Source organism: Antedon bifida, chromosome 3, assembly GCF_963402885.1.
Source record: "Antedon bifida chromosome 3, ecAntBifi1.1, whole genome shotgun sequence".
NCBI classification, from domain to species: Eukaryota; Metazoa; Echinodermata; class Crinoidea; order Comatulida; family Antedonidae; genus Antedon; species Antedon bifida.
In genome coordinates, this window is record NC_136228.1 from 27,700,441 (window position 1) to 27,713,207 (window position 12,767).

Below are 12,767 nucleotides of genomic sequence, written 5' to 3' on the forward strand. Positions count from 1 at the left end.
TAATTGTTATTTTGAATTACTGGTACTATCATTCTCAAATAAAGTTTTGAATTCGGCTCTCATCATCTTAAAATCACTTTACAATAAGAGATAATATTTCACTAGCACAGACAACAAAATAGGGTTAGTCCCCTTAGGTAAAGCAACTTTAAGATGGTAAATGAAGGCTACACCTGATAAATTCCAGGTAGTCTTTTATTAAAATTAACATCCACATTACTTGTAAATATACTTACGAGGCTTTAATAAGAAGTTGCTGCTTTTCTCTCAAGTCATTCTTCAAACTTTCCACTTCTACTCTCAATTCAATATTCTAAAATAAAAGTAACAATATAAAATTACAACAACTATTATTATAAATTTCTGAAGCATAAAATTATTCATGGTTTGACAGGTAACTAACAATTGGTAAAGGAAATTAAAACGTAGCCAGTAGAAAAAGATATGTGTTTGGGGTAATACTTCTTATCTCAGGTGAGGTGTAAAGGTATTACATGACCTGGCCAATGCACTAATGTATAAAGATACCTGTTATGTAAAAACGTTGTGCCATTGATACAATTTACAACTTTGTGTAACGGCCTCCCACGATCTCTAATTTTGTCATGTATCGCTTATCTTGCAAGTGTAAGAAGGGTGATGAATATTGTAATTTTAATTCTATTCTAACCCAATTCACCATACTTTTTAAAATTCTTTTACCCATGAAGAAATAAAGTGAATACTAAATATTATTTGCACTTCACAGCAAGTGTTGTATTGTAAATTTAACACAGAATCTTCAGAAAAACTGCATAGAATATCAGTTAGTATTTTGAAGATTTAGTTACCTTTGAAATATTTAGGATTGTTATCAAGAAGACAATAAATTACATATTTACATAGCATTTCTATACATACTGTAATTCTAGATGTTTTTGCTGAAAATGATACTCTTCATGAAAAATCTGTATAAGACATATTTCTAGCAAAATGTTGGACATAAGGTTTGGCCTTCCATCGGACAAAGAGGATCACTTTTTTCAAGCACAAGGGGGTCTGCTTAAGGATGGATTCACACCGTACTGTGCATGTTGAGAATATTTAGGTAGATTATCAAAGGGTTGGTGTTCAAATTTAATGCCAGTTATAAAAAATGGAATGTCTTATGTATCTGAATGATTGACAACTATTTGATTGGCACAGCATATTGTATTATATTTTTTAGGACTATAAAACAACAACAAATGCTTTATTGATAATCACTTAACTGTTTTTGCATCATCATTAAAATTTTGTTGAAGGCGTTCTTCCATAAAGTAGATCCTAAGTTTGAGGCTGAAGTTCTCCTTCTTTAGTTCGGCTATTTGCTGTATAAAACGAAGATAGTTGTTATATATCACCTAAATAGATTCCTGTCATTTATTGTTATTATTGACGATTGTGAGTGACATAATAAAAAGTAAGTGCCTTATCAATCTCGTCACTAGCACCGGCCGATAAAGCCTGGACAGAATGACAGTATACAGTAACAACAATGCTTTGCACATGCTCCAGCGGCTTTGCGCCTTCTCCAGCGTGCCTTTTAACTGTTATAAATTAATGAAGGGTTTTAAAGTTGTTCAAATATGGTACAATTTTACAAAAAATACCAAATCACAACAAAAGAAATTATAATTCTAAATGTCAAAGCTAAATAAAACTCATAAACAGTGTTTGCATTATGCCATGGGAAATGAATTACAATTGGTTTGGCCTTGCATCTTTTAACTTTGTTTATTTTAAGAAATTTATTAAAGAAATAAATACTGAGACTGACAATGAAAATATAAAAATGGTGATGACTTTAAGAACATTATATTTGATTCATTTTGCAGTGTTAACCCTAATCCCACACACTAAGAAAAACCAGTAACCTAATGTACAGTAATGAATGTCACTAACAATAACATACGAAATCAAATGTTGTACGTTCCCACATGAGGGCGTGGTTGCGGACTGGTCCATTATAATACAGGGGTGTTCTAGGAACTTTTCACTTTCGTATCTAAAGCCCTCCCTCTGGAGAGCACGGGCTATTGGCGGTTTATACAGGTAAGCTAGGCACGATATAAACATAAAGTTTGCGGTACACCATGTATATTAGTTCTGAAAAGAACCGTCGAGAAACTCAACAGTTCTTTTTAGAACTAATATATGTGTACCACAAACTTTATATGAAGAACATACAAGTCTATCACATTTGTTATCACTAGTTAGCATAAGTGATTATTATCACAAATTTTATAAATTGTTTCATTTAGTAAAATAATGTAATAGTAAGGTACCTGTTCATAGTCTTTCATTGTGTGTGCTCTTACAGGTGATATCCGACCACTACCAATTTTTTGAAAGCCTACAATAAGAAAGAAAGAAATACAATACCATGTTTACAACAAATACATTTTATTTCCTTGATCATCCATTATCAATAAATGCAAATACTGTACAATACAAAGCAACAGCATTTAAATATTTCATTAATTAACTAACCATAACCCTCCCTGATTTTCCTATACAATTCCACAATTACATAGTGTTTTTAACAGTACTGAGAGACACTTTAAAAGTAAATTATCATCTCCATACTACTGTACAATATTAATCCAATTTTAAAATTTTTTTCTTTTAATAAAATTACAGGTACAGCAAGCCACTGTAAATATGAAGATTAATGCGATATATACAGTACCTATACAAATGAAGTACCGACCAAAACAGTCTTGTTACAAAACCACTTTTGAATGCTAGACTACAGTATGTTTGGTGTCATTGAAGATTTCTCTAAAAGAGGGAACAAACATTGCTGGACAGTAATAATATACTGTAAGCCTCCTTACCTGGACCGCCATTCGTCTCTGAAAAGTGTTCGCCAAAATTTGACATGTTGAAATCAGGTCCAGTGGTTACATCTGGAAGTCTTGATAAGTTAGTACTGAAATACATAACAGTAACATTTTGTTATTAAGTAGGGATATGTTTCTCTTCACAATAATGATTTTACCATTAATACTACTAATGTATTAAAAAGGGTTAAGGCTGCTACAGTATGTAAATGCTATTAGTATTATCAATGATTTGTTCCATATACCTAAATGCAAATCTTCTCTGCGATTTCTATGTATGAAATCTCTTTTATAAAAATATAGTTGGCAATGGCATGGCAATGGCAATCAATCCAATATCACATGATGTTACGTTGATGAATTTTCTCCATTTATGATCACATCCAAGTAGTTAATGCAGACAATAAATAATAAAAGGGTCATATAATATAAAGTCTTATTTTTGTTTTTAGATATAATCTCAAAAATATTGTAAATATTTATGCTTATAATTGATCACATTTGTGGACTTTCAGTTTCAATTTGTTCATCTATTTTTTTGTTATGTTATTGAAAACCATTTTAAATTTAACAATAATCAATAAGTCCAAAAATATTAATTATGATTTTAACAAAATTAGTAAACATGTAATTGATGCACACACATGCACGTTTTAGTATATCAATTCATTTTTGCAAAATCATGTAATGACATTTTCATCAACAACATGTACAGTATAATCCCTCTCTGTATATGCACTTAACATTGATAAATCTGTCACATCACTACTTAAAATAATTGACTGCTATCTCATCAACTGAGTTCAATTACAAGCAATTCTATCTAAACATTGAACAATGTACAAAAACATTTAATTAATTCACTGACACGACATCATAACAATAAAAAAGGGAACATGTTTATTCAAAACTGAATACAGTACAGTAGTATCAGTCGGCTCTTTCAAACAGGACTTGCTACAGTAAGCTAATTCTTGAACTACATTTTTTGCATAAAAATTGTAAAAATACCTTTAATTTTTAAAACCTACTAAACGCCACACTCACAACACTATACAATAGTACCATATGCGTCTAAACCTACAGACCCTATCCTAGGTACATGTCACTGTGTACATGTGCGGCGTATGATATTTGAAGGACCAAAAACAAGAGATTATAGAAACAATACTTTTGGGCTAGCCAAAATAATTCGGAGAGTCAAACTTACAGAATTGACTTCGATTACAGAAATTCCAATCATGTTTAATCATAAATCAATTTTCTTGATGATTTAAAACAACACAGTTTGTCATTTCAATTAATAACATGACCTACTGTACAGTACTCGCAACTAAGAAGAAACAATATTTCATATACTGTAGGCCTACTGTAGAGCACAGATTAGCAAGTAGTTAGAATAGAAAATTTCTATTCAATCTTGTTCTGTACTGTAGATGATGGCAGAAATTACAATAACTGAAGATATCTGATGTACAGTAGAAGTTAGAACAGTATTGTATTGTATTACTCTTTAATAATCTATATTCTGGCTTCTGTGTGCACAAAGAGACAACAAGCTGTTTTAAATCCAAGTAAATATTATCTCCAAAATTAAAGGATGCATTTCATTCAGAGATTCTACACAAACATAATTTTAAACACATGCTCCAATTAAAAACATTACAAATTGTCTCATCTACAGACAGATTTGTTTTTTTGATTCCTTGGTTCTATCACTACAACGCAATACATGTTGTAAACAGTAGGATGTGGTCAACACTAATATACAGAAACGTGATTCAACATCTACACTCCTATTGATTGATTTTCTTTCTAATTAGTAGACTGTGTATGCTTCGAATCGCTGGTGCATGACTGGTGTAAGCCTACACTGTATCTAGAATTGATTAACATTTATAAGTGGTATTTATTGACAGACGGAGCTAGGTTGGGCGACAAGGTATGACAGTCACCTTCAAGATGCTACAATGATGAGAACAATGATGAGTAGGCCTAGTAGATAGACTACACCTATATAAATGTATACCAGCCTTCATCTTATCAAAAATATAATTTGAATATAATAATTTAAATAATTGTATTCATTTGTCTGGTGCTGTTCATCTTAAAACAGTATTTCCAAAAAATTAGATACCGTATGAGCTAGGCCAGTGTGGGTTGTTCAATTTTGCGAGAGATCACATAAAATACATAAATAATATAACATCATCCTTTGTAATCGTACAGAATGAATACGCACCAACACAACAGTATTGTACAGTGTATGATTGGTTTTAGAATATTATTTCAAAAATATACAGCAATTTACTGTGATAGTACAATGTTTACATTATGATCTTATTCAACTTGCAAATGTTGCTATGATTATATAAACAAAATGTGAAAGTTTAATTGAGGATACAATAAGAGATATTTTTCAATATGATTTAAATTTAATTTCTTACGGATCTAGAAAGTATTTTCTTTCATTAAGTTCATCAAGGAAGAGTGTTAGAAAGTTAATGACCTATCTATGCTGATTGATTCATTCAGGTACCTAATACAGTAATCATCAACATGTTAATGCACAACAGGAAATAGTGATACTTCAATGTAGCATAGTGTTAACTTTGACCCTCTAAGCATGGTTTGTCAAGTAGGATTCTCTATTATAAGTATACACTATATACTGAAATTCATTATTTGTTTCTAATAGTAATACTGTTTTTCTTATTCTGTAAATAGGTATAATATTGGTAAGATATTATTCACCCACACCTACTCCTCCATATATAAATGCTAACAATGTGTAAAACAAAATTGGTGAATGGAATTGACCACTTGTATCCATATGATATTCACCCTAAATTAGGGAGTACTGTAGGTTTTATGTAAATTTAAATGGGGAATATAACCTGCAACTTGCAGCCTACTGGCCTGAATTGTGCACAGATGTAGACGATACATCCACAACTTTCTACTCCCCTAAGGGTGTCGAGTGCTGCTACCAAACGGTGCCCGTTGGTCTGTCCACAACGACGGCTGAATGGACCAGAGTATAGGTTTTAAATTTTTCAAATATAATTTTACTTACCAAGATTTTCTGGGTTAAGATTTTTGATATCTGAAGCATACAGTATGTATAAATGTACGTACAGAAATGGACTGCTATTTGGAAAGTACTTGAAACTGTATAATTGCTGAGGATCAATATTTTATCAGCAACACTAAAACTATTGTACTAGTCTGTCTAAAAGTACAGTAGTGTGTGAAACATGGTTTTATGCTCAAAAATTTAAAAAAGGAACACAAACTTACATTCAAAATATCAATATTGACAACAGCTGGTCGCCTTATTACAAACGTGACCTTCCATTTTACAACCCAACCATAACAGACTCAACAAATATTACTTGAAACTCAAAACTGGCGTTTCACTTTCCACAGGCAATTTAGAAACCAAACCACAATAAACCACTAACTAGACCAATCAAAATTAAGTACCTTTACTAATTATGTTAATTTATGTTAATCTTTTATAACATTTTGTTAATCATTGTAGATTTGTTTATAGATTTGAGTACATCTTATGCTTGTCAAAGTTTAGAGGTTACTCATCGATGTATCTTCCACGTGGATTCAGCTATGTAATCAGTATTAGAATGCTTTTGTGGCTCAATACAATAGGATACCCCTGTGGTGTGGAAGATTCAGGGAATTCCTCACACATGATGCATCATTATAAACAAAGCCAATTAAATCACCTGTATGTTTGTTATTAATCTAATTAAAATTTAATTGCATAAACAAGATGACACAACTGTCAAACTATCATCATATTATTATTAAACTCAATCATAATGTTGAGTTTCCAAGCAAACACTCTCCAAGACCTGGTATAATAAGCCTTACTGTACTGTAATACTTAGCATACAGTACAGATAGGAATTTGGGTAAATGATCAATATACTGTAGTTGAAATCATTACTATTATTAAATAAATTCTCTAAACAGTCCAATAATTGACATACATTGTCAATCTTGTTTTGTACAGTTACAAATTGTACAGTTAGCAAAAATGTTTTTTAAACACAATGTTCTGTATTTTTATATAATTTGTATTGTAATTTATAAAATTGTCCAGTTTGTTATTTTATTTTCATAATTTTATTGAAAACTTATTTTTATTGCCAAGTGCAAAGCACTATGGGCTTAATAAGTCAACATTTATTATCATAAAATAATTTCTGATATGGTCTTACAGTACTTACGGTAATCAGGGAAGAGTGACTATTTAACTTTAACAACATTTAAGCTACTGTACAGTACTTATTTTTGTAAAGACAATTTTAAAAGTTATAGCAGACCCATATTCTTTGTTTATGTTTTGTAATCTGTTATAAATTATAAATAAAGTTTACTGTACAATAGTATTTCATTTTAAATCAACATGATATTTTCAATTTTAAATTCTAAATTTGAAAAAAAAGCTTTAAAAAAGGTTAATGTTGACATTTAACTTTATTTAAATGTTAATTTTAAAATGATTCCAGTAAATCTTCAGCAATGTACAATAAAAATGACGAAAAAATGAAGCAGGTGAAAACATTTGAAACAGATTATAATAATTAAAAAATAGTAAACAAAAATTGAGCTAAAAGCTAAGCTGCTGACTTGACATGTACAACTAAATAATGCAGTGTGATAAATCAATTTGTAATTAACGTTAAAAAACTCTCATTCACATAAAGTTGTAAAGAAAGCTGTAAAGTTGTAAAAAGAAAACACAACTGCTTCGCTGCGACAAACAGGAAAACACAGGCTGCTATACAGGAAATCACCCTATCCTCATTTCATTCGCGTCTAACATTTAGTTTAGTAATTCCACAGCCAATCAGGAGGCTAGAAACTATGTGTAATTTCATTCAGTTAGCTTTCACCTCACAGATAAATTTGATAACAATGAGTTTAAAATGAATCATGCCAAAGTTGAAAAAAAAAATGACAAACAAAACAAAAAGGAAAAATGTTTTAATTTAAGCATTCAGAGTTTTATAGTTTATTTTAAAACCCTATTTAGATCAATTGTAGGACAAAATGCATTTGAAAATTGGAATAGAACCCTTCCTTAGGACACTCCTATTAAGGTCGATACTTCTCAGTAAAACGAACAAAGGGAAAGATAAGTTTTAACACTATGGTCAGGGAATTCTTAAGGTGTCCCCATAACAGGGTTATGGGGACATATTTCATTCAATGAAAAATTGACTGTTCTATTTACAATATTCATTATTTGTATAATGATACTAAGAGTATTATATCTGTGGCTAGAAATCATTTGAGCTATATCAATGGCAAACCTTTAAAAAAATACCACTGTACTGAATTTGTAAATTATTTTTGTACTGAGATTTAACAATACAATGACATCTCAACAGCTCTTTTGTTTGTTATTTTTTAAACCACAATAGATAGTCATTCAGATGTGACAACAACAAGAAGTCTATTCAATCAATGAGGGTGTTAACAGTCTACCAAGTACCACTATTGATGACAATAATAATATTTTAACAATGTAGTTTTTACAGTTCCACCAGCAGAATGAAACTGGCCAATGTTTGAGCTCCAACACACTAATTGTATTAGTATTTTTGAAGTATTTATCCTTTATACTGGCCCCTAAACTTTGGCCCTCTCACTCAAGGCAACAATAACCAAAAAAACAAAAATACATAAATTGGTAAAAAAGACAATGAGTCAAAGACGATGGTGAGAAAAAAAATCATCAGGGAATCAAACATACAAAATCAATTCCTAGCCGCAATCCTATATACCATTACCAACCAACCCGTCAAATGAATCGATGTTAAACTTTATATCATGAGTTTGTGCATGCTTTAGCAAATTTTAATTGATCGATGTTGTGTTGCGCTGACGGAACTCTAAACACAGCAAATATTTAAACCATATAATTGGTAGGTATAGGTGTGTGTTAGTTTAGGCCTACAGTACTTTATTGAACAAAAATGAAATAGGCTAGTACGTTGCGTCGCTAGTGTGGGAACCAAGCTTTATGGCATGCGGGTTGTGGTGCTTTCGAATTAGTATATGGGTCGGTAATGGTTTGCATGTAGGTATGTGCACGGCGCCAGGGAAGAATTTATGGGGCCTGGATGCTAGTCAAGTCGCCCCATCGCAAAGTCGCCCCATACAAAGTCGCCCCTTACACAGTCGCCCCATCGCAAAGTCGCCCCAAAACAAAGTCGCCCCGACACAGTCGCCCCATCGCAAAGTCGCCCCATCGCAAAGTCGCCCCAACGCAAAGTCGCCCCATCGCAAAGTCGCCCCATCACAAAGTCGCCCTATCGCAAAGTCGCCCCAAAACGTTAAAAAATAGTTTACAAGTGCGTAAAATGTCGCAATGATACACAAAATAACACGGAACGTGTATGCATAAAAGGGGAAGCCCCGCCATGTAGTCTCAGGTTACACGATCGGCACGCACCCCCATCATCAGAGAGGAAACCCCGACTAATCACTCCGCGGTCGCACTAACGTGCTAGCTTACCAGAGGGAAACCCCCGTAATTACTCCGCCGTTGTCGCACTACAACGCACCATCTGAAGATGGGGAAACCCCGCCGGAGTTTTACGATGATATCAGTCGCGTTCGAAATCGGTCGCGTTTAATTTTGGTCGCGATAAAATAATGTTATACGATCTAGATTATTTTTACTTTGGTCGATGAATATTTATTATTATTATTAGGCCTATATTAATAATTGATTTTTGTTTTTATTTTACAGGTCAGTATGATGAGAAAGATGTGTGCCTTAAAAAAATGACAATTTGTAAACATAGTTTAAGATTATAGTATTATAATTATTTAAATGTGAAAGTCGTCAAAGTCGCTCATTTTACAGGTCAGTATGATGAGAAAGATGTGTGCCTTAAAAAAATGACAATTTGTAAACATAGTTTAAGATTATAGTATTATAATTATTTAAATGTGAAAAAATATTTTATAGGAAACGTAGGCTGCGTCTGTGTCTTTTATTTTATATGCAACAAATTACGTAAAACAATTTATTTATAAACATTCAGTTTACTATTATATACATAGTATTACAATGAACATTGATTCTAAGCCTGGAAAGGCAATCCCATCATTATATCCATTATAAAATTGCATCATATTACCACTATATGTCGTAAATGATGACGTGCGTGTGTGTATTCGTCGTACGTCCGTGTACGTATTATTCCGTGCCTCTTCACTGTCTTGTTTAATTTAAAATTAAATATACACCCGATATGAGGATATTTATTAGGCATATGATAATTAGAATGTTCTAAAACCAAAAGGGTTGAAAAGAATTTCTTCAGTAAAATGATCATTGTGCTGTTGAATAAAAGGCGACTCGCCATCTGAAACATTCTCTGAAACCAATCGGAGCTGCGCCTTCTGGTATCTGTTTCCTCACAGCTGCTACGTCTTTCTGCTGACCGTCGGGGATTCCCCTTTTTAAAAAACACGCACACGATACTGTACGATGGTTTTTCCATGGTCAAAATGTAGCGTTTTAAATTTTACTAAAATACCTGCATGTAAAACAATCATATCGGCGATGAAATTTTTTTTTTTTTTCTTCATTTTGAAAAGTCATTATAAAATTAAGACACATAACTTGTCAATAAATGCAAAATGATCAATAAGTAGCCTATAACACTCATTGTCTTACAACACTGTTATTGTTTTAACTACTGTAAATCTATACGAAGGCCTACTACACATTTATACATTTATTATATTATCCTAAAAATGAGCTGGTATCCACGCGTAGGTTGAAGAAAGATTCGTAATTGTGGCTCTGGTAACTAATTTTCAAATCATATTAAATTAACATTTTAAACTATAAATCAGGGATAATCTTTTTAGAACTTTCAAACAAGGGACTATATTTCTTTAATGATTTTTAAAAAGCACATCACTCCATTAAAACCTGTAAAATAAAAATTAAAACACAAATTATGTATATAAGTAGGATAAACATTATAATGTATACGACATTTAGCGCGACCAAAGTAACAACGCAATCGATATCAAACGCAACCGACTACAGCGTACTACACTAGCGGCGGCGCTTCATAATCATACCGAAATAAAACCGTGGGCGACCTTGCGATGGGGCGACTTTGCGTTGGGGCGACTTTGCGTTGGGGCGACTTTGTAATGGGGCGACTTTGCGATGGGGCGACTGTGCCGGGGCGACTTTGTTTTGGGGCGACTTTGCGATGGGGCGACTTTGTATTGGGCGACTTTGTATGAGGCGACTTTGCGATGGGGCGACTTGACTGGATCCTAGGCCTAGCCCTAGTTATAAATATAGGCTAGGCCTAGTAGTAGTATTAAGGCCCAGATAGGCTTGTCTGTACAAATAGAATAGGATCTACGGTTTCATTTAACCTTTATAGGTCTAGCTGGGCATCTAGTAGTAGGCCTAGCCTAGCTAGCCTATAATATTATAAGGTCTAGGCCTAGCTAGGCCCTAGCTAGTTAGTTAGGCTGGCCTAGCCTAGGCCTAGCTTAGTTAGCTAGCTAGCCTAGGTTAGACTGACTTGAATTATCATGCATCATTCATTGTGATTATTTTTAGACATACCTTTCATCAAAATTGATAGGAAGGGTTGGATCTTCTGCTGTTGAATCCATTGTTATGAGTTCTTGTGTGATCCTATGGTCAAATAATTAACATTTCAATATTTTTAAAAACATAGGCCTAGCTTACGAAAAAGTTACGGACAGCATCAGAACGGTTTGATTTTCCCCACCTCCGCCGCCACAAAAAGTACGTACACAGCGCCATCCTAAATATAAAATTCCTAAAATTTATAGAGGGGGCAGTTCCGTTTTTGACGTTCAACACCCACGAGAAAAGTTTCCAAATAGCAAATAGATAGAAATATTTGTTTTTTTTGTGGTGAAAACATTAAGTAAAGCAAAATAATAACATATACGGCTGACACAACTGATGATAAGTCTATTGTTAATTACATCTGGTGCTCAGAAGAAGCTTTTGTATACAGTTCCTTTTTTCTTAAATGCGGATCGAATAAATGAATAAATACGCCTGCCATTGTGACTTTTATTTCCTAATTGAATAATCAAAATATTTTCTAGAATATCCGGTATTAATGTGTGTATTAGGCCAAATGATGTCAAAATAGCTAGAACTAAACGAAAATTGAATAGAGTTGAGCCTAACAATTAGAACATTAATTATAATTTTATTAGTATTTTGATAAACTCTCGCCGTGGTTTATATGTCCAAATAAACATAACGGATTTGTTAAAAATCAACAATGTTTTTGTATATATTGTGAAGGCACATAAATGATTGCTGAATATCATATTGAGTTCATTCTTGCTTCTCTAACTCCTAAAAGGTCACGGTCAGATTCAAAACATTTTATTAGAATTTATCGTCATTTAGATATTAACTTTTAAAAAAGATGAATTAATTTCAGCCCATCCTGAGTCTAAAACACAGAAAGTTAGTGTAAATCGAATGAAAATTTCTTACATCATGAACTTTCAGAATCGGACATTAATGGAATTGACTAAAATTTCACTTTGACTGGATCGAAACAAAATTATTTAGCTGAAAAAAAGCTGTATAAAAATAGTCAAATTGTCTGACAGAAAATGATTCCTTTTTTTATTTTAACCGCTGTCTTTTTATATAAGCGATTTTTTAAACTATTTTTTCTACGAAAGTGAATTAAAAGCATTTATGTCATTTTAGAAAAAATCGCGGTTGCGGGCCTATTTAATCTTTTGTTTAAAGATGTATTGTCCCTTTGACTAATTCCAAAAAAATAAAAAATAAAAGATTTCGAAAAAAGGTGGCTCATTTTGAAG

The 12,767-nt window shown here is 32.5% G+C and overlaps 1 protein-coding gene across 1 annotated transcript in view; it reads right to left on the reverse strand.

Moving 5' to 3' along the window:
• Window positions 1-11,645, reverse strand: part of LOC144838640 (uncharacterized) — a 36,268-nt gene extending 24,623 nt beyond the window's left edge. The window contains exons 1-5 of the mRNA XM_078694069.1: window positions 11,509-11,645; window positions 2,859-2,953; window positions 2,307-2,374; window positions 1,251-1,349; window positions 237-313 (exon numbers count right to left, since the gene is read on the reverse strand). Coding sequence (XP_078550195.1) covers window positions 237-313; window positions 1,251-1,349; window positions 2,307-2,374; window positions 2,859-2,953; window positions 11,509-11,558 — 389 coding nt within the window. The 5' untranslated portion in view covers window positions 11,559-11,645. The remainder of the gene's footprint in view (window positions 1-236; window positions 314-1,250; window positions 1,350-2,306; window positions 2,375-2,858; window positions 2,954-11,508) is intronic.
• Between the last annotated feature and the right edge of the window lie 1,122 nt (window positions 11,646-12,767).